Here is a 21,064-nt window from a genome sequence, read left to right as displayed (position 1 = left end):
GAAAAAAAAAGTCCAGAAACAGAGAAGGCAAGAAGCAGGTCAAGGTCAGGACCAGGGTTAAATACAAATCCAATAGGTCAGATGCTGCCATGATGGAGGCACTGACAGGTCCTTCCCAGCTCTCTCCAGAAGAATTAAGCCTAATTCACTGACTGTCTTAGTTGTCTAGAAGACCCTTGAGCACCTGTGAGGTAGCAATTGATCTTCTGTCTGTATACAGGGACTCAGAGCCTGATACCCCTCCAGAGGACAGGGACCGTATAGCCTAGATTTGAAGTTAGAAAACCTAGGTTTGAATTACAGCTCTGTCCTTACTAGCTATGTGACCTTGGGCAAATAAGACAATCACCCTCTCAGGGTCTCAGTTTCTTCCTATGTAAAATGAAAAGCATAAATTATATGCTCTCTAAAATGACTTCCAGTTCTAAATCCTATGATCTAGCAGGGTCATTGATTCAGCATCTTTTTACAGCACAGCCATAGAATTTTAAAGCTGAAAGAGGCTTTAACTACTGTCTCCCTGATTTGACAGGGAAAGAAAACCAGAGAGCTTGTAACCTAAAACCACACAGCTGTAATCATACCACCTTGTCTTGAACACTTTCAGAGCCAGAGAACACAACACTTTGTAAGAAAACCTCTACCACTGCTCTGAATTTATTAGTACTCACTCATCCTGAGGCAAAATCTACCTCCCTGTAACTTCCTTCCATTGTCCTAATTCTCCTCTCTGGAGCAGATACCTTTTGCACAAGACTGGGTTGTTTGTTTGTTTTTAGATACTTGAAGTCATCACATCCCTGTAAGTCTTCTCCTTGCCAGGCTAAATATCCCCAGTGCCCTTGCCCATTTGTCATGTCATGGTTTTCCCTCCATCAATTCTGATCACCTTCTTTTGGGTATACTCATTTACCAATGATGCTCCATCAAAAATTTGAATCCCAGGACTGATTGTAGTATTATAGATATGGCCTGGGCTAGGTGGAGTCCAGTGAATCTATTGTACTTCTCTTAATGGAAGGTTGTTGGTTTTTTTTCCTCCAACCTGGAATTTCATGGATCTGGGAGACTTCCAATGAGAAAATCCCTTCTGCCCATACAGATGGGCACCTGCTCTGTAACACTCAATAAGGCAGTCAATGAGTACTTATTGGGCACTTAACTGAAGCAGGAACTGCAGTATAAAATCTTAGGGACTTGCCTGAGACACTGACAGGTCAAATGATTTACCTAGGGTCACACAGCCTGGAATCAGAAGCAAAACATGAACATGCGTTTTGTGATTCTGAAACTGTTCTCTTTCTACTGTCCCAAGATGCCTCATAAGGTTCTATTACACAAACACACACACACACACTTTTTTAAGTGACACAAGCGCATTAAGAAAATGAGTGTGATATTGTTTAAGGTCTATTACAGCCTGTACCTTCCTGATAATTTTTCAAACTAACCTCCTCTCCATTAAAGGAGAACTAGAGACCCAAATTACATTGTATATATCGTATATATGCGTAGTTATTTGCATATCATTTTGCCCATTAGAATAGGAGCTCATTTAAGCAAAGACCTTGTTTTGCTTTCCTTTGTATCCCTGGCATTTTAGCACAGTACCTGGAACACAGTCAAGTATTAAAACCACTTATTGATTAACCAATGGATTGACAGGCTCCATTAGTTTTCCCATGGGTAAGAAGTTGTTTGTGAAGCTTACCTGGCTGATGATCTAGAGAATTCAAGTCTGGGGGGCGTTAAACAACTTGCTAACACAGAGAATCATATTCCAACAGAAAGGGAAATATTAATGTTTCTTTTTTAATTAATTTTTAGTTTAAAACATTCACTTCCATAAGATTTGGAGGTTTAAATTTTTGCCCCCTACCTCCCCTACGCCAAGAAAGATGTACAATCTAAAACAAAACAAATGAAAAAAGAGCGAAAAGTATGCTTCAATCTGCATTCAGATGCCATAGTTCTTTCTCTGGATAAGAATAACATTTTCCATCATGAGTCTTTTGGTGTTGTCTTAGTTCCTTGTATTTCAAGAAACATTAATGTTTCAACCGCTCTGTCCCCCTGGAGAAGCTTGAGAAGAATGTGCGTTGACTATCTGAGAAGATTGGACTGATCTATATGTCAATTTCTTGCCTTGTTGGTTCCTGATCTATATGAATCTATATGTGTCATCTGACCTTTCCAGATTCCTGATCCACCCATCTACAGGAATCATCTATACTCAGCCTTGGGCTGCCCTGGATGCTGAAGTCACCTCCAAGTACAACTTCTATGTGAAGGCAGAAGACACAGAGGGCAAATACAGCATTGCTGAAGTGTTCGTCACAGTACTTGATGTCAATGACCACTCGCCAGAGTTTGATGAAAACATTCAGGAGAAGACAATGGTCCTAGGAACCCCAGTAAAAATTGAGGTGGGTTGCTAAGTTGGCCTTTTAGGGGACACTATCATTCCCTAAATGCTCTGAACAGACTATGCCATGCAAACCATTTTCAACAGGGGAAATAAGAAAATCATAAAATCAGATTATTAAAAATTAAAGGGCACCTAGAAGACCAGCTATTCCAATCTTTACATATCTTCTTTATTGGCTTCTGAAATATATATACATATATATATGTATATATATAAGCATTTATTGTCTTTCTTCTTCATTGTACCTCCCTTCAACTGAACAATTTTTTTTAAAGTAAACTATCACAATAAATATGCATCGTCCAGCAAAAAAAATTCCCACTTTGGTCACATCCAGAAATGTATGTCTCATCCTGCATTTAAGTCCATCACTTCTCTGGCAGGAAGTGGGTGGCATGATTCAGCTTTAATACTCTGCACTCATGATTCATGATTGCATCGATCAGTTCTATAGTCTTTCAAAGTTGTTTTTCTCTTTAATGTTGTTATTGTGTAAATTATTCTCCTACTTCTTGTCACTTCACACTACATCACTGGTTCATAGAAGAATTCCCATTTCCTATAAAACTGTACATTTTGTCATATCTTATGACAGAAATAATAATCCATTATACTCCCATATCATAATTTTAGCCATTCCTAAATCAGTAGGCACCTACTTAGTTTACAATTCAGGACTACTATAAAAAGAGCTGCTATAAATATTTGTGGTCATATGGAGCCTTATCCTCCTTCTTTGCTCTCTCTGGTATATAGACTTAGGAGTGCTATAGATGGGTCAAGGTTATGCACAGTTCAGTTGGGGGCACAAATGACAAATTGCTTTCCATAATCTAATGCTTGTGTCTTACACCTGAGAAAACTAAAACATGACTTGCTCAAGGTCATATAGCAAGTTAATGGTAGAGGTAAACTAGAACCTGAGCTGCTGGACACTCAGTCCAATGCTATTTCTACTATGCCACATTGTCTCAAATCCAGTCCTCTACATTTGCTTGGCTTCTCTACGTCCAAAAGCTTTCGTGAAATTCCCCTGGGGTCTCAGCTGATTCTATAGAATAAGAGTTGACAGACTAACAACTAGGACATGTCATCTATTGGGGAAAAACAAACTCAGACTGTCAGATCCATCATACTTTGAGGGACTTCTTAAGCTCTTCAATTGCATTCAAAGACGTCTATAACGAAAAGGAAATTTTGTCATTTCTAACATGCCAACTTTGGAACTAAAAAGCTTACTTCTCTGTCAACACCCCTATTTTGTCATTTATAAATAATCACAGCCTTATAGGTAATTACTTTGTATTTTAGTAGAATGATCCAAGACATGAGGTTCTCTCTAGATCCTCCAAAAAAAAACAATTTTAATTCATTTTGATTACAAAAATAAATAAAGAGCACTTGAGTAGAGAGTGATTACTGTCATGAAAGCAAAAACCGTTGCTAGATTCCACACATACACACACACACAAACACACATGTACTCATGCAAATACACACATATACACTGTCATCTAAGACATGAAATCACTCAAAGGCTATGTCCTCCATAGGAATTATAACACAAACTGCCTTCCCCACATAAGTAAAAAACTACTTTTTAAACACCAGGACCTGCCCTTGGAAGAAATGAGAAATAGGTGAAATGAAGAAGTCTTTGAACCTCTCTCCCATTTTCCTTTCTGTTCCCTTGCTTTTTTTTCTGCTTCCTAGCTCTCTCATTCCCATTACCAGGTATTCAATGCCTACACACTGTCCAAAGCCCTTCACTGTAGTCACTCATCCAAGCCTCCCCTCTCTCTAAAGCACTCCATGATGCAAAATATTTTCAGTTCCGCAGTGCAGCTGTTCTCACCCAGCTATTAGGGAGAAATCAATCTGACTATACTCATTTATACTAAATCATAATTACCCTTTATCCTTCCAGGGTTAACTTCATGTTGACTCTAAGGAATCTCTAATTGATGGAATTACATGCCACTTTTTTTAATGAAAAAAATTAATAAACAGCAAGTCTTTATTCATGGAGAGATGATCTCCCTAGAATCTCTTAAATTGCAAAACGTAAACCATTAACATGTAAATCCAGCCCTGTTGAGTGCTTACTCTGTGCTCCTCTACCTTCCACAGACCAAAGAAGTCCATCATTTGTGTTTCATCTGGCCCCCTTACAGGAGCATTGCTTAGAGAATATTTGAGTTCCCAAAATCTGATTCCATCTTTCCTCATGTGCAGGCTACAGATCACGATGCAGAGGAGCCAAACAACATCGTAGACTATTCCATCATGCAGGCAGAACCTGCCAATGTGTTTGACATCAATGAAAGCACGGGGGAGATCAGGTTGAAAGCCTTTGTTCACTCACTGGACATCATCCACAACATCACCAAAAACAGAGACTGCGTCTGGTCTGTGCTGGTGCAGGCCAAGGACCGGGGCTCCCCATCCTTCAGCACCACAGCTGTGCTAAAGATTGACATCCTGGATGAGGTAAGATGGGCAGGCCAAAAGGAGCAAGAAAGATGACTGGGGAGTAGAAGGGAAACTCAAAACCATCTCACTCATAGATGTGTGGTGAAGTACAGGCCTCCAATTCTGATATCCAGTGGGTATAAGCCTGCCTCCATCCTCATTCCCAAATCTAAACAATTGCCCAGACCTCCCTTTTTATGGCCCTCCTCCCTGTGGGCAGTTGAGCAAGCCACGTATTCTTTTGTCATTAGCATACTATATACAAGTGATGTTTATAGTTTGCTCCTTGTGGAAATCAAACTCATATTCCACCCCCCAAGCCAGTGCCCTTCTCTCTAGAGTCTGGTTTTATCTACAAAAGGGAAAACAAGGGAATTTCAGTGCTACATCCCATCCCATTTCCTGTAGCCCATCTTGAACCCAAAAACCAGTCTTTAGAATCCTAAATCAGATCTTACATTACAGAAGTTACAAGACTCCTGCCTGAACCCCAAGTGGATGGAGGCAGTGTAATACAAGGGAGAAGAACTCCAGGTTTAGAGAAAAAAGGGCTGTACTCTAGACCTGATTCTACCCCTTACTAGCTTTTTGACTATGACTAAGTTATTGGTGTTCTATGAATTTCAGTTCCTTTGCCTATAAAATATGGATATTAGTATTTGTACTACCTTCTCCATAAGGTTGTTGTGATACTCAAATGTGTCATGTCATATGACATTTGATTTCTGAGGACCTGAGTTTGAATCTCACCATCTCTACTGCTACTCACTAACCTGGGCAAGACTCCTGGCCTCAGTTTCTTCACCTATAAAATAGAGAATTGTAATAGATTCTAAAAGGGCAACTAAATGGCTCTGTGGTTAAATTACCAGGCCTGGTGTCAGGAAATCTGTCCTCAGACACTAACTAGCTATGTGACCTTGGGCAAGTCACTTAAACTTGTTTGCCCCACTTTCCTCATCTATAAAATGAGCTAGAGAAGGAAATGGCAAACCTCCAGTATCTTTCCAAGAAAATCCTAAATGGGGTTATAAAGAGTTGATACAACTGAAAAATGACTAGACAAGGACTAGATTCTAAAATCCCTGCCAGCTCTAAATCCTATGATCTTCAAAACACATGGTGAATATTAACCAGGTTTTGAGATTAGAAAGATAGAAGAACAAAAGAGCAAGTTGGTCAAGGGTAAAGAAAACATCACCAAAATGGCTGACCAAGGGTCAGAACTGGGTAGGGATGGAAAGGAAACCAAAACAGAGGTGATGAAATAGGAGGAAATGGAAGCATCCAAAGAGTAGAATTCATGATGAAGTACAATTAAAGGATGGAAACTGAATCTTTGAGTTCAATGATATAAGGAACTCCCAGGCAAGGAAAATCCTTGTGCCAGTTCATGCTGGCTATTTTCTCTGCCATCTCTAGTCTTGGTGAGTTGCCCAGAGAGTAAGACATTCAATGACTTGCTCAGACTCACAGTGTCAGAAGCAGACCTTAAACTCCAGTTTTCTTGGCTGTGAGACTGGGTTCCATCCACTACACTATGCTGTGTATTATACAAACACATACACATATATATGTGTGCATATATGTATACACATATACACATCCTACATGTGCACATATGTGTATATATGTATATGTGTGTGGTATAGAGATACATAGAGATAACTTGCTTTAGGCTGTAAAGCTCCATTTAAATGTCAGCAATTATTAGCTTCCCTTAAAGAAAGATTGGTTTCTAGTACTCTGTCTATCCAGCTACAACTGGATTGTTTCTTCATGTATTTCCAAGTTAATTCAAAACTAAGCCAAAGCTCTTTCTTTTCTCTTAATGAAAAGAAATTAAGAATTTCTTTTCATGAATGGGAAAGTTCATTTCATTAAGGGCAGAGTTCGTTATTAATGTGTCTAACCATGCCTTCAGCCTAAGGCAAAGCTTAACATACAATCCTAAATCATGTTCTGATTTCTTTGCTGTGGTCTGAACAGGGTGCTGGAGTTAGTGAAATTTTTTTATTTCAGCACAAGCTAACTGAATGGCTCCAGCAAAGATCAAAGTGCTTGCTTCTCAACAGTCATCATTTATTGAGCTTTTACTGTGCATGAGCACAGTGTTAGGCACTGGGAAAGCAACTGTGCTCAAGAGATAGTCTCTGCCTTCTAGGATCAAATAGCATAAGAGGAGAAATAGAACACATATGTACAAAGGTAAATAACAATATACTCACATAAAGAAAGAGGGGAAATGAGATTTAGAGGATAGAGAGCCAGCATCAAAGCCTGAATAACTTGGATTCAAGTCCCATTTCTAATCCATACTGGTGTGTGACCCTGAACAAGTCACCTGACCTCTCAATTCTCTAACTGTCTCTCTAAGACTGCCTTGAGATAGGAGTTTCACACTTGTCACTTCCTTCTAGCAGACAAATCACAGGTCCTGTTCATATCCCTATAAGCAGATAAGCAGTAGAGTTTTATGGAAAGAAATCTTTGATTTGGAACCAGGAAGCCTGGGCTCAGTTCCTGGCTATGTAATGGTAATGAAATCATTTTACATCTCTAAGTTTCAGCTTCTTTATTTCTAAAGTGGAAATAATATTTGAACTATCCATAGCATGTATATAAATGTGTGTATATCCATCCCGTCTGACTCTCTCTGCCATTGTCAAGAATCTAGGCAAGTGAAACTGCTACAGCTTCCTTAGGTGGAGGTAACCTTCTGTATACTGTGCTCTATTTATACTCCTTGACAGACCCTGAATAGAGGGCCCATGGCTGCGTTTCTGATGCAAACTAAAGACAACCCCATGAAAGCCATAGGTGTTCTGGCTGGAGTCATCGCCATCATGGTGATCATGACCGTCTTCATCTCCTCTGCCATGTTCTGGCGCAACAAGAAATCCAACAAGATTTTACCAGTCCGACGGGTGATCCGAAAGAGGCCAAGCCCACCATCCCGCTCTGTCAGGGCAGAGTGGCTCAAATTCAAGAGATCTCATGCAGGAGACAAGTTTGCCGTCAAAGATGAACTACCCAATAAGAACCACAACAACAACCTGATGCTTACTCCACCTCCCACTGCACCAGCCCTTCCTCCTCCACCCATCGCTATCCCCAAGATCAGTACCACAGAGTGGACAGTGCCCACAGTCTCAGGCTCACTGACTCCCAAGCATACTAGTAAGCTGATGAAGCAAAAGGCCTTGGACAGACCTGTCCAGTCAGCCCTCGTTTCTGAGCTCAAGAAGAAGTTTGAAAAGAAGGCTGCAGATAACAAGCCTTATGTCTGAGAAATATACTGTGACCACTCTCAGGCCTGTCACCCCACTATCCTTGTCCCTGACAACTTAGAATCAGTTGAAAGCAATTCAGATGGTACAGTCACTCACTTTTTTGTACAAGTATTTACTGCTCATTTGCATGGATTCTCTGCCAATCTCCTTTTCCGTTTTGCAGTGGGAATCATTTCTTCAGTGACCTAGAATATAGGTGCTAATCACTAGATCTTAGTCTGACCATATGCACTTACTTCTCTCCCCTAAAACTTTACCAAATGTCCCACTGCAAACAAAGTGTTCATTTGCTGACTGGTGTTCAAGTTGCCATCAAATGGGGCTTCCTAGGTCTCCTTGTTCTTACTCCCATCCCTGGAAAAAACATAAGTTCATTTGGACATTAATTCTGAGCAGCCTGACCCAAAAGATGCCCAGTTTATGAACAGGATTCCTGCCAGATGTGGGGAGACATCTATAATGTGATGCCAGCTAAGACTGTTATCACCAAATTAGCCTCCAAATAGATAAGAGGAGGTGGAGAAGATAGTAATGGTGTTCATTCTTGACCCAAGTAAAGCAACTTCAAACAAAATCTTTTGAAAGTTGTTAGGAAAATAGACACAAAGGGAGGTCAAAAGTGAGCTGAAAATGTTCAGTAAACCATACAGTTAAAGGAGAAGGGGGAAGTATGTTGTCTGGGTCTTTAAGGTGATAGATTGAGAGATTATGCTTTCATTCTCTGTACCTTCAGGGTTTGGAACAGAGAAAACATCAACTGAATTTTCCCGTTGGTGGAAGCAGATACTTAAATGTCCAAGCCTACTAGGGGAATGGCATGTTAATCCCTGGGGATGGTCCAGGAACTACAAATGTTGCCCAAGTTCAAATTCATCCCACAAGTATTCCAAGCATTTCCTCTCTCCATGGAACTGTCCTGGGGTGGTAGCTTGTAAAGAGGTAGCAAGGTGTAGTAGAAACAACATTGGACTAAGCCTTTAGGTGACCTGGGTTCTAGTCCTGATTCTGCTAAAATTCTGATGAATGTTCTTGATTCTGCCATGTGACCCTGGGCAAATCACTTAACAGCTTGTGTTTCAATGAACTTAGTAAAAGAGGTCAGTAATTTCTGCCCAGCCTAACTCACAGAATTGTGAGGATCGAGTGAGTTACAAATGAATGGGAACGTGCTTTGAAAGCCACAAGGCGTTCTGCAAATATAAGGTGACAAAACTAGTGGTCTGAGATTTAAAAGGCCTGTCTTTGAACCCTGGGTCTGTTACTAGCTATGTTACCCTAAGCAAGGTAGTTTTCCTCTGAACCTCAGTTTTCTCATCTGTAAAATAGGAATACACCTTGCATTACCTATTTCATAGGGTTGTTGTGAGGAAAGTGCTTTGTAAACCTGAAAGTATCATAGAAATGAGAACAATCATTACTAATAAGACATAAGTTGTCCCACAAAGTATTAGGTGTCTCTTGCCTCTCATGAGAGCTGCAGTCACAATGTTTATGTGAAGTCAATTTTTTTTTCTCAATAAGTTCACTTTTATACAACAACCCTGCTGCTCAGCCTGTCACTTATGTCAGTGTTATACAAGGGAACAGCCAGGGAAGCAGCAGAAATTTTAGAAATAAGAAATCAAGCGACAAAATAGTCCTATTAGACATTCTTCCTCCGTTGCTTTCAGATGGCTGTATTCATAGAATCAAAGAATATTGGAGGCCGAATGGACCTTACAAGTCATCTAGCTCAATAGCTTTATTCTATTTGTGAGGAAATTGAGGCCTAGAGATATGAAATGACTATTCTGAGTCACATAAGATTAGTTAATGGCAGATCCAACATAAAAATTCAGATCTCTTGCATCTTGACTTTTTCCACAACATTATATATAAAACTCCACTTGGGCATATATTTTAAGGGTTTGACAATCCTTCCCTAAGAGATCAGGAAGGAGGGTAAGTATATCCTATATAGATGGGACCTGTTTTCAGCAAGTCCACTCTAAAGAAAGCCAGGAATACATAAAAAGAGAAATGGAGGACAATTGCTCGCTTACTTTGAGTAAGCACCTACTCCATTTCAGATGATTTGAAATTTTTAAAATTTGACTTACACATAACTTTTCTTTGGGCAAATGTGTTCATACAATGTGTTCCATAAACAACCTGAAGCCCAGATATGTCACATGATCCCTAGGCTCCATATTGGGTTTTTCTTCAAATGCATGGCTCTGCCATTATTTAAGGTCAAGAATTATAGCTAACAATTTGGGAACAGAGGAAAGGTCAACAAATCAAATGAAGCCAACCAGAAGGATAGGGTGAAAGTCCAACAAATATTAGGATGGGGTAGTTTTGTTCTATACCATGAATGCTTGGGGACTTATTTATATTGAACATTATCATTCCTACCAGTTGTATTGTATTTCATTTTTTGTAATTATGAATAAAGCCCTTTAAACTAAAGCCATGTTTTTACCATATGTAGCATCTAACCTCTACCATCATTCTTTCACTCATCCTCTGTCTCAGAAGACAATGAGGCAATAAAAGAAAATGCCTGAAGTTTAATAAGCAAAGAGAAACAAAAGAAGGAGGTGAAAAATTGTTGAAAATTGTATGTCTTCCTAGGCAGCCTGGCAGTATAGTGGGTAGATTATTGACTTAGAGTCAGAAGGAACTAACATTTATTAGCTCTATGACCCTGGGCAAATCTTTCAACCCCGGTTTCTTCATCTTTAAGGGGATAATAATGAAGTCTACTCTACAAGGTTGTTATGAGGATGAAATGAAAAAATATATTTAAAGTGCTTTGTAAGCCTTATAGCACTACAGAAATTCAATGTATCATTACTACGATTTATGAACTTGTCACAGATAATATCTGAGAATAACTTTTGTTAACATTTTGCTTCCTACCCCCACCCCAAAATCTGATTCTTATTAATTCAAGAAGTTAAGCAAGTTGAAAGGAAAGAAATGTTTCTATAATGCTTACTATGCATCAGGCACTGCGCTAAGTATTTTACAAATATTATCTCCCTTAATCCTCGTAACAACCCTGGGAGGCAGTTTTTCAGTTGAGAAAACTAAGGCAGAGATAAAGTGACTTGCCCAGGGTCACACAACTATTAAGCATCTAAGGCTGGATTTTGACTCAGGTCTTCCTGATTCTAGGCATAGTGCTCTATCCACTGCATCATCTCCAAAAAGAAGGGGGAAGAGAATATGCATTTATATAGCATTATGTACCAGATCCTCAAAACAACCCTAGCTGCTATAATTATCCCCATTTTAGAGTCGAAGAAACTGAAGTTAAATGGAATGCCCATGGTCAAACAGCTAGTAAGTGTCTGAGGTCATACTTCAACTCAGGTCTCCAAGACTGGGATCAGTATTCTATGCACTGCTCCCCCTAGTGGCCAAAAAGTGTAGGAAACCCAAGCCCAGATTCACTCCTGAGTCTCAGTGACTCTACAGGTTGTCTAGGTAGCCAGTTATGGGAGCTACTTACAAAAGCCGTGAACAAGAATGAGGATCTTTCTTCTCACAAGTATGGTGGTGAAGGGGAATTTTGAAGTGATTAGTAGAGAGGAGGTTTTGCTGCATTTCTGCCAGTGTCAAGTAACAACAATGTTTATACAAAGTATAGGTTGGTTCCCCCACTAGAGGAGAAGGTAAAAAAGCTAGAGGAATGTTGTGATGTGGTCCCTGTTCTTAGAAAATATCATGTTTCTTGAAGGGACATGGAATGCAAGGAATACTCTTGGGCGGCGGAACAGGGGAAGAAGAAAATAGGAAAAATACCAAGGTGAGAGAGAAGGAAGGAAAAAGGAGGGATGGATGGAAGGAAGGGAAGAAGGGAGGAGGGAGGAAGGGAGGGAAAGAGAAAGGGAGGAAGGAAGGAAGGAAGGAAGGAAGGAAGGAAGGAAGGAAGGAAGGAAGGAAGGAAGGAAGGAAGGAAGGAAGGAAGGAAGGAAGGAAAGAAGGAAGGAAGGAAAGGGAGATGGAGGGAAGAAAAGAAAGAGGGAGAGAGAGAGGAAAAGAAGGAAGGAAGGATTTTTTAAGTGCCTTCTATATGCCAAGACTTGTGCTAAGTACTGCACAAAGATTATCTTATTTGATCACCACAACGACCCTAAGAGGGAGGTGTTATTAGAGGTGATGCAGAGAAGAAGGGGAGAACCATCATCACACATCTGGAGCAATGTTATAGGTATGAGGTTTTCTGAGAGGTGGTCAGACTGTCCTCTCTGAAGAAACAACTTCTTGTGTTCCAAGGAATTATGCTGTAGATCCACAAGTAACATCACAAAAGAGGTTATCCAGTGACGGGCAGAGGGAAAAAAGAGCCTATTAGTGGTGGTTGGTTGTTCTCTACCTTTGTGTATTCACAGACAAAAATGTTACAGACCGTTCAGACAGAAGGACTTAGAATTTGAGTTTAGGAAACTAATGGTAATCTTGGCATCAAAGTAGGCTATCATAGCGATGAGGGACTTGAACTGTCCGAGCATTTGCCATCACCCTCTCTTTCTGACAACAGCAGAGCAGCTAATAATTTCTTAGACTGCCTTAATAATAATTATAGTCTTCAAAAAGTTTTTTAAAAGAGAAAGTCAGTCAACAAAAATTCATTAAGCATTTACTACATGCCAGGTATAGGACTAAGTGATCAACATACAAAGAAAGGCAAAAAAACAATCCCTTCACTCAAGAAACAACCTTTAAATAACTGGATACATAATACGCACATATGTATATGTATACATGAAAAATAGAAGGAAAGTCACTAACAGTTGGGGAAGACTGAGGAGGAAGAACATTCCAGGCATGGACAGCCACCTCAAAGACAAAGAGATAGGAAATAAAGAGTTCTATTAAAGAGGCTGAGTATGGCGACATAGCTGGATTATAGAGTACATAGAAAGAAGTAAGGTGTAAAAGAATGGAAAAACAGAAAGGGGAAGGGTTGAAGAGCTTTAAAGGCCAAATGGGGGACTTTTGACTTGCTCCTGGAGGGAATAGGAAGCCCCTAGCATTTACTGGAATTTTCATGGTCAGACCCCCACTTTAGAAAAATCACTTTAGCAGCTGAGTGAAGCAGGAATTATAATAGGAAATGACGAGGTAGGAAGAACAATTAAAAGACTATTACAATGGCCCAGTCAAGATGTGATGAGAGACTGAATTAGGATGGGGGCTGTGTGAGCAGAAAGAAGGGAACATATATGAGAGATGTCATAGAGGCAGAAATGATATGTTTGGTGAATGAGAGCGAAGAGAAAAGGATGACGTCAAGCTTGCAAGTCTGGATAAGTGGGTGACTGAGTGGAGGTGCCCTCATCAGTAATCGGGAATTGCAAGAGGATGTGGAGAAAACATTAAGGAGTTCTGTTTTGTATATCTCAAAATCTCCCTTAATTCTCGTGCCTTCACTCTAGATTATCTCCAGCTTAGCCTGCATGTGTCTTATACGTACATAGCTGTTTGCACGTTTTCTCCTCCATTAGAATAGGAGCTCCCTAAGAGCAGAAACTGTCTTTTGCCTTTCTTTGTATCCCTAGTATTTAGTACATTTGGTACATAGTAGGTATTTAGCAAATGTTTCTTGACTGGCTGACTGATAGCTGAGGTGCCTATACCACATCCAATTCAAGATGTTCAACAGGTAGTTGGTGACACAAGAGGTGTGGCTAGATGCTAGTTCATCTCAAAAAAATCTTAAAGTTCTATTGAACCATAGACTCAATAAGAGTCAACAAAAATGAGATGGCATCCAAAAAAGCTACTCAGACTCAAATTAGAGGCATAGTGCCAAAAAAGGAAGTGATGGTCATTGCACATCTAGAACAAATGAGCTCTAAAGTCCCTTAAGCCCTAAATCTATGACTCAGAGGTCCTATTCTGTTCGGTCTGGCTACTACATTTTACCAAGGATATTAAATTGGAACAGAATTGTGAGAGGACTGGAAAACTTGTGATTAAAGGACTGGTTGGACAAGTTAGGGATATTTCATAACCTATTCTACTTAGATGTCAGCAAAGTGTTTAACAATGTCCTTCATGTTTCACGCTATAAGCCAACTAGGTAGCACAATGAATAGAGAGCCAGACTTGGATACCTGAGTTCAAATCATTTACTAGCTATGTGATCCTGGGCAAGTCACTTAACTTTGTTTACCTCAGTTTCCATGTCGGCAAAATGAGCTAGAGAAAGAAATGTCAAACCATTCCAGTACCTTTGCCAAGAAAACCCCAAATGGAGTCATGGAGAGTCTGACATGGTTGAACAATTCATGCTATACTTCTAGGCAAGGTAGCAAGATAATAACATAAATGATAGCACAGTTAGGAGAATCTGAACTGATTGAAAGATTGGGAACAAAGAATATGGGCAACATACGTGAACAAACATATGGGCAATGTCAACTTGAAGTGAGATCTTCAGTGCTCCAGTGATCTGTCCTTGACTTTGTACAACTCAACATTTTTACAGATACCTTAGATGACATTGCCCCACATAAGTGAGGAAAACCTGTCAAATTTGCAGATGACGCAGAGCTTAGAGGAATAACTGTGTTGGATGACAAAGTCTAGATCCAAAAAGAATATAGAATGATGGACTGAACTGAAGTTAAATGTGTAACAAAGGTTAGATTGCTCTATGGAGCAAGAATGGGGATGGATTTGCAGGGAAAATCACCCCCCACCCAGACCACATCTAGGGCCATATATGTTCAATGCTGAAGAACTTGGCACTTTGGCATAATGCTGCATTCTGTTATTATCCTGATGGCAGCAAGGGGAGGATAGGTCAAAAGAAGATAAGTTACTAAGTCTTGAAGACCTGTCTGTTCAATAGGTTTTTAACCAAAGAGACAACTTCCATACTCACTTTCTTCTCCTGTATGTGTGACTTGAATCTCTAACAGCTCTCCTTTGAGCTTCCTATGAGAGGAAGGGATGGGGTTTGTTGTTCCCCCTTTACCCCTACCCCCATTAGTAAAGGTAGCTGTTCACATATAGCAGCTAGATCACATGGATGGCCTAGATAAGTCTGAGACTCTCCCTCAAGTCTATGACTGCCTCTTCTGGTTTGTATTCCTTCTCCTAAGCACAAGTGAATAGTGATCTGAGATGGATATTTCCACCCTGGGAGATAACCTGGTCAATTTAAGAGGTTGGGAAGTCCTGCATCACTCAATAGAAGCTGATTAGAAACAAGTTTTCTGTAACTGTGCCCTTCCCAAAGGAGATCATCAACAGAACCAAGTTCTCAGTGTTCGTCTCATGGACATGACGTGGTCCATCAGCCATATTGTCAGGGAGTTTGAATCCCAGAACTTTTACTCACTAATCTCTGTGACTTTAGTCAACATTACATTACAGAGGAGATAAGAAAGATCCCCAGAGAAGTTTGTAATATCACTTCACTATTTCTTTACCAATTGTTCTAATACTGCTAAATATTTCATTTGAAAAAATTTAAGTTATTTGTCCTGACTATCATTGAATTTAGATGATCCTAGAGGTTGCCAAATATCTGAGACAGAAGCTTGAGCAGATTGAGGTACACTAATCAACCAAATTACTCTCTCCATGGAACCCAGGAATCCATGGTAATTCCAGAGTAAGTGAAAAATGAGGTACAGCTTTGAGTGCAAACCAGGAATTTCTGATTTTTCTTGTAATGAAATATCCTATCTTATTTTAAGTATCATTACTCAATGTGGGATTTTAGATCTGGGAATTTTTCTCATTGAGTCATTGCTTTCCAGATTCAGGTATCTTGAAAATGAAGTTAAAATATTAGTATGGCAAATTTCTTTGGACTCATGCCTGTAACACTTGATTTCCAAAAACTTCATAAATAACAGGTGGGTGTGGCATGTGATGACAATCTGGGGGTTTTAGTCACTACTAGCTCAATGAATCAACTAAGTAATAGGCAGCCAAAAAAGCTAGCGCTTTCCTAGGTTTCATTAAGAGGGGCATAGTGGCTGTAATGATAGTTTTGCTATGTTCTGCCCAGATCAGACCACACCTAAAGTACATTATTCAGTTCAGGGCATCCTATTTTTAAAGTAATTTTTGATACATTTTGTTTTAGTATAATACCTATGTCTCTTAAGGTATCACTCCCTCCCCTCCTCCCAGATATAATAAAGAACAAAAAGGGGAAAGGAGGGGAAGTTCAGCAGAACCAACCAACATATAAAAAAGTCTGATGGCATATGGAGTGTTTCACATATTTATTACCCATCTCTTCAAAGAAGTAGGAGGAGAGACCTCATATTACTTCTTTGGTGTCAAGCTTGGTCACTGTAATTTTTCAGGATTCAGCTTTATTTGATTATTTTTCTATTTACGCTATGTATAATTTTTCTCATTCTACTTTACTTTGTATCAATTCATGTAAGTCTTCCTATGCTTCTCTGTATTCATCATATTCATCATTTCTTATAGACTAACAATGTTCTATGATGGTCATATACCCAAGTTTATTTAGCTGCTCTCTACTTGATGGTTATCAATTCTGTTTCTAGTTCTTTACTATTACCAAAAGTACTATTATAAGCTTTTTCATATTGCTGGGATATTTCTTTTTGTTATATGCTTCCATACAGAAGCTGAGTAACTACTTCTTGATTGGTTAAAGGCATTAGGGAGGGTTAGAAGTGGGGGATCATGTTCAAGTGTGGGTTAAACTGGTTGATCTCTAAGGTCTTGCCAACTCTGAGATTCCTTATTTGCCCCTGTAAACATCTGGTTCTTAGAACACAGCCAAGTCTATCACAGATCTCTTTAGGTGAGGCATCATCCATAGCCTGGGCCCTCTGGGACTTCAACAAATTTCTGTCCAAAAGAATGCAAATATTATCCCTTCTTATCACAACACGCAACCATGATTATCATACTGAACCCTGCAAACATAGAACTACAGATAAAATAACAAGCACAGCCAGAGACACGAGAGTACAAAACAAGAGATTTCCATAATTAGACAAATCCACTTTGCAAACCTAACCTTGGGAATACAATCTCTTAATCTCGGAAAGCGAACACTAGCCAATTAAATATTTATATTTAAGTATCCATGGTGTGATTTGCATTGGAAAACAAACGTAGTGAGAGAGCCAAGCCCAGAGGCTCACACGCTCTCTCTGACAACCGAGATCTGAAGAGATAATAATACTTGGGAACTGGCTCTTGTAGTGAAGTCAGGAGGTAACAGTGGAAATTCTATTTTAGTTCATTTCTCTCACACAAAATCATCATGTCTAACCCCAACACAAGGAGGATGAACAAAAAGAACTCCCAGTCTACCAGGGGTCAAACACCACATAACCGTCAACAACCAAGGAAGGTGAGGTGATTCAAAGTGCATGGTAAAAACAATCAGAGAGTCTTGTACTCTGGTAGGAAATAATTCATAGATTTTTGGCTTATGTTACTGGCTCTTTGGTTGCTATTTCTTCCTTGATATTTTACCTGCAATTCAGGAAGCTGCTGTGACATATGGCTATGTGAGGAAAACAGCTAGATTTGCCACAGCTGTGGTTAACTGAGTAAAATACAATAATGTATTTACAGTACAGTAATGCTTCTAAAAAACATATTGAAAATGAAGCATTGTGTTAAGGAGAGGGTATCCATTGGAAAGTGGCAGATATTAAAAATAGTATCTGTAAAACATTAAAAATAGGTTAACAGGGCACGACCATGAAATGTATCCTCTGACTCCCTGAGGATGGATGTAGCCTCTGCCCCTTTGCTAAAGGGCATGTGCTATCCAATGGCTCATGGTTGGTAGGTCAGAATTGGCTCCTGTGGTAGGGCAATGCTATGTCGAAAATAAGTGATAACTGAATTGTCCAGGGCTTCCAGGGAGAAGGGGAGAGAGATGGGGGAGGAGAGAGATCCTCTTCCACCCTCACTGAAAGTCCAAGACAGAACTTGCTTTGGTTGAGTTCCCACAAACAGATCTCTGAAAAAGAAAAAGGGGCTATTCTCTTTGCTCCTTTATCAAGCCCACTGAAGAGGTAAGGCATCATGACTCAGCAGCTAATCATCTTTGACAGTAGCTCCTTCTGACAGTAGCCAAGTGACCAAACAGGTAGGAACCTGTGATTGTGCATGTTTCTACCAAGGGGGCAGAGCCTGTGACTGTGCTTGTAGCAGAATACATGCTCCTGGACTTGTCACTGTTACAAAAAAACAACACATTGAAATAAAAGACAACAAGAATGCTAATCTTAGATATCAATTTCTATCCCTCCCCCACCTCACACACACACACACACACACACACACACACACACACACACACACACACACACACACACACACTAGTTCCTCATTCAGCATTATACAAATAAGTTTACAAAAGCCCAGAGAGCACAAATGAATAGCCCAAGACTGCAAAAGCTAATATGGAGCTGTGACTTAAACCCAGGTCCCCCAACTCTCAGGCCAGCATTATCTTCACTATGTAACTTGCATCAAAGATTCTCACAGGATACAAAAGGCTCAGGTAGACTTTAAGGGATTTATCACTTTTCTGCCTTATTTCCCCATCCCAGACAATCTGGGAACTGCATTATCTGACACCAGCTAGAGCAGAGTCACCCACTCCTTGCAAGCACTTGGCTTACAGGGTTTAAGAATGAATGTTAGTTTATAGATCAAAACAAATATGATTTGTGGAGGTCATGGAAAATAACAATCGTAAAGGTTCTAGAATGATTAAATAAATTATGGTCTCTGACTATCGTGGAATATTATTGTGCTATAAGTATAAGTCACAAATACAAAGGATTTCAAAGAAATACGGGAAGACACATTTGGTGGTGCTGGGTAAAGAAAGCAAAGTCAAAAGGACAACATATAGTTTTAAATACAGCTTAATTAATTAAGTTGATAAAGGAAATCAATTAAGGAAATGATAAATCTATGTTAATCACACAGAAAGATGTTCAAAAAAGGTTATAGAAATCAGCAGTGGTTTAGCTACTGCTATGTTAAAGATATCCTGCAGATCTTTCATTTTCATCCTGGTTTCACCAATTTTTTTTAGGCGTATATGAGGTGTTCAGGAGGACTAATACCACTGGTGTGAGGACCTACCAAGCCATTTTAAGAACTGCTTATTTTCCATCTTTGGTGCCCACCTCACCCAATTCTCACCTGTAGCTGCAAGAAGATGGGTAGCTGTGGCTACACTCTCTTAGCCAAAAGGTTAAACCAAGTTGAGAGTAACCCACAGACCTCAAACCCACTTGTGAATTAGGGGGATGTCTACCCTAAGCATGTGAAGACATCCCCCAATGTAAAGGGGGGAGAAGAACAATTTATTCTAATGGCCATGAAGGCAGATGCAGCAGGCATTGTAGAATTGTTTAGAGCTTGGCCAGACATTGAAGACACCAAAGTCATGTGGGTCAGAAAATTCCAATCTGTAACAAAAGTTAGTGGGAAGTCCAAGAATGATCCATCAATTTATTAGGGAGTCTGAGGGCCCCTAATTAATTGGGTCCAAGAATTTCCAGATAATCAGGGTCTCCTCCCTTTGGGTGCTAGCTATTTTCATATACTTGAAAGAGCACTAAAAATAGAAGGAGGCATTACAATTCACTGATTGGTCAATTCCAGAAGTGGGGAAGTCTTATGGCTAGCTAAGAGAAATGTCCATCAATCATAACCACTTTGTCACCAGATCTTTCTTCCACAAGTCATCAACTCCAGATTATCTCAGCAGGGACTTTCCAAAGCTCATTTCAATATTTCAGGGCCTGCCACAGTCATAAGACTCCAGTGTTTGACCAACAATATCCTAGGGTCCAAGGAAGTTGTGGTTTTGAAGCAAATGACCCAAGGGGAGTGGACAGTAGTGATTCGTAGGGGTGAGGAGGTATTATAACAGCAAATGAACCTTATTATAGCATGTTATGGGGCAGGGGAAGGAAGGGGGAGGTTAGCACAGAAATCATATTTCTAACTAACAATACAAAACTAGCTGATAAATTTAGTAATATAATCATCAATACATGGTGGAGTACTCATTCATAACTCTTATTCTAACTGCATTAACATATATAACTAACTTAAACTTTATCCTATTCTGCCTAATTCACTAATACAATCACTGATACCCATCAAATCATAATGAACTGAATAAATGCTGATTAATTTGAGTAGGGGGTATCAAAATTGTCGTCATGGATATCTAATACATCATGAGCCACCATCAGTCATCTTGACTTTTGTCATGCCGCTGGACTTGCATGACTTTGTACAACTCTGCCTGACTTAAATTCAATTCATGCACAAATCAAGACATCACCCTGTGATGTCATTTGCTCTAATCCTAAATCTTTACCTAACAATAGTCTGCAAACACATATGCCATCATTTCCATTCTTTTTTTTCTTTATCTGGTTTGTTTTCCTTCCTTTTTTCTACTGCTCTTGTGTCTCTATTAGAGACTTTTTAAAGTTGTCAACTGAAATTAAAATTTACAAAAAGAAAAAAATAAGGATCTAGTTGTCTGTGAACAATCCTTCCCCAAGGTCTGTATAGTCTTAGGCAATTATTGTCTTGGCAGACTCTGGAGTAAGTATTGCCCCTAGTGTGAATCCCCAGAAAATGTCTCCTATTGAGACTTTCTCTGTTTACTGTTCTCTGTAGCTTCTGGAATGGGGTGGGATTTTTACTTCCCGTCATCACTTCCTGTTTCAAATTCACCACTGTGGATATAAGAAAAGCCTCATGGAGAAGGTCTTATTTGAGAAGAGCTTTGGCCAGAGAAGGACTTCTCTATGGGAGGAACCTCTGAACCATACCATGTGTTAAGGGGAATAATCAATTCAATAAACATTTGTTA

The 21,064-nt window shown here is 39.6% G+C and overlaps 1 protein-coding gene across 1 annotated transcript in view; it reads left to right on the top strand.

Moving 5' to 3' along the window:
• The window catches only part of CDHR1 (cadherin related family member 1), a 49,682-nt gene extending 39,038 nt beyond the window's left edge, over positions 1 to 10,644 (top strand). The window contains 3 exon segments of the mRNA XM_072627963.1: positions 2,198 to 2,426; positions 4,664 to 4,918; positions 7,654 to 10,644. Of these exon segments, the coding sequence (XP_072484064.1) occupies positions 2,198 to 2,426; positions 4,664 to 4,918; positions 7,654 to 8,190 (1,021 nt within the window). The 3' untranslated portion in view covers positions 8,191 to 10,644.
• Positions 10,645 to 21,064: the final 10,420 nt, after the last annotated feature.

The sequence above is a fragment of the Notamacropus eugenii genome, chromosome 1 (genome assembly GCF_028372415.1).
Source record: "Notamacropus eugenii isolate mMacEug1 chromosome 1, mMacEug1.pri_v2, whole genome shotgun sequence".
Taxonomy (NCBI): domain Eukaryota; kingdom Metazoa; phylum Chordata; class Mammalia; order Diprotodontia; family Macropodidae; genus Notamacropus; species Notamacropus eugenii.
Note: the sequence above shows the minus strand (reverse complement) of the source record. Positions and strands in the feature narration are given on the sequence as shown.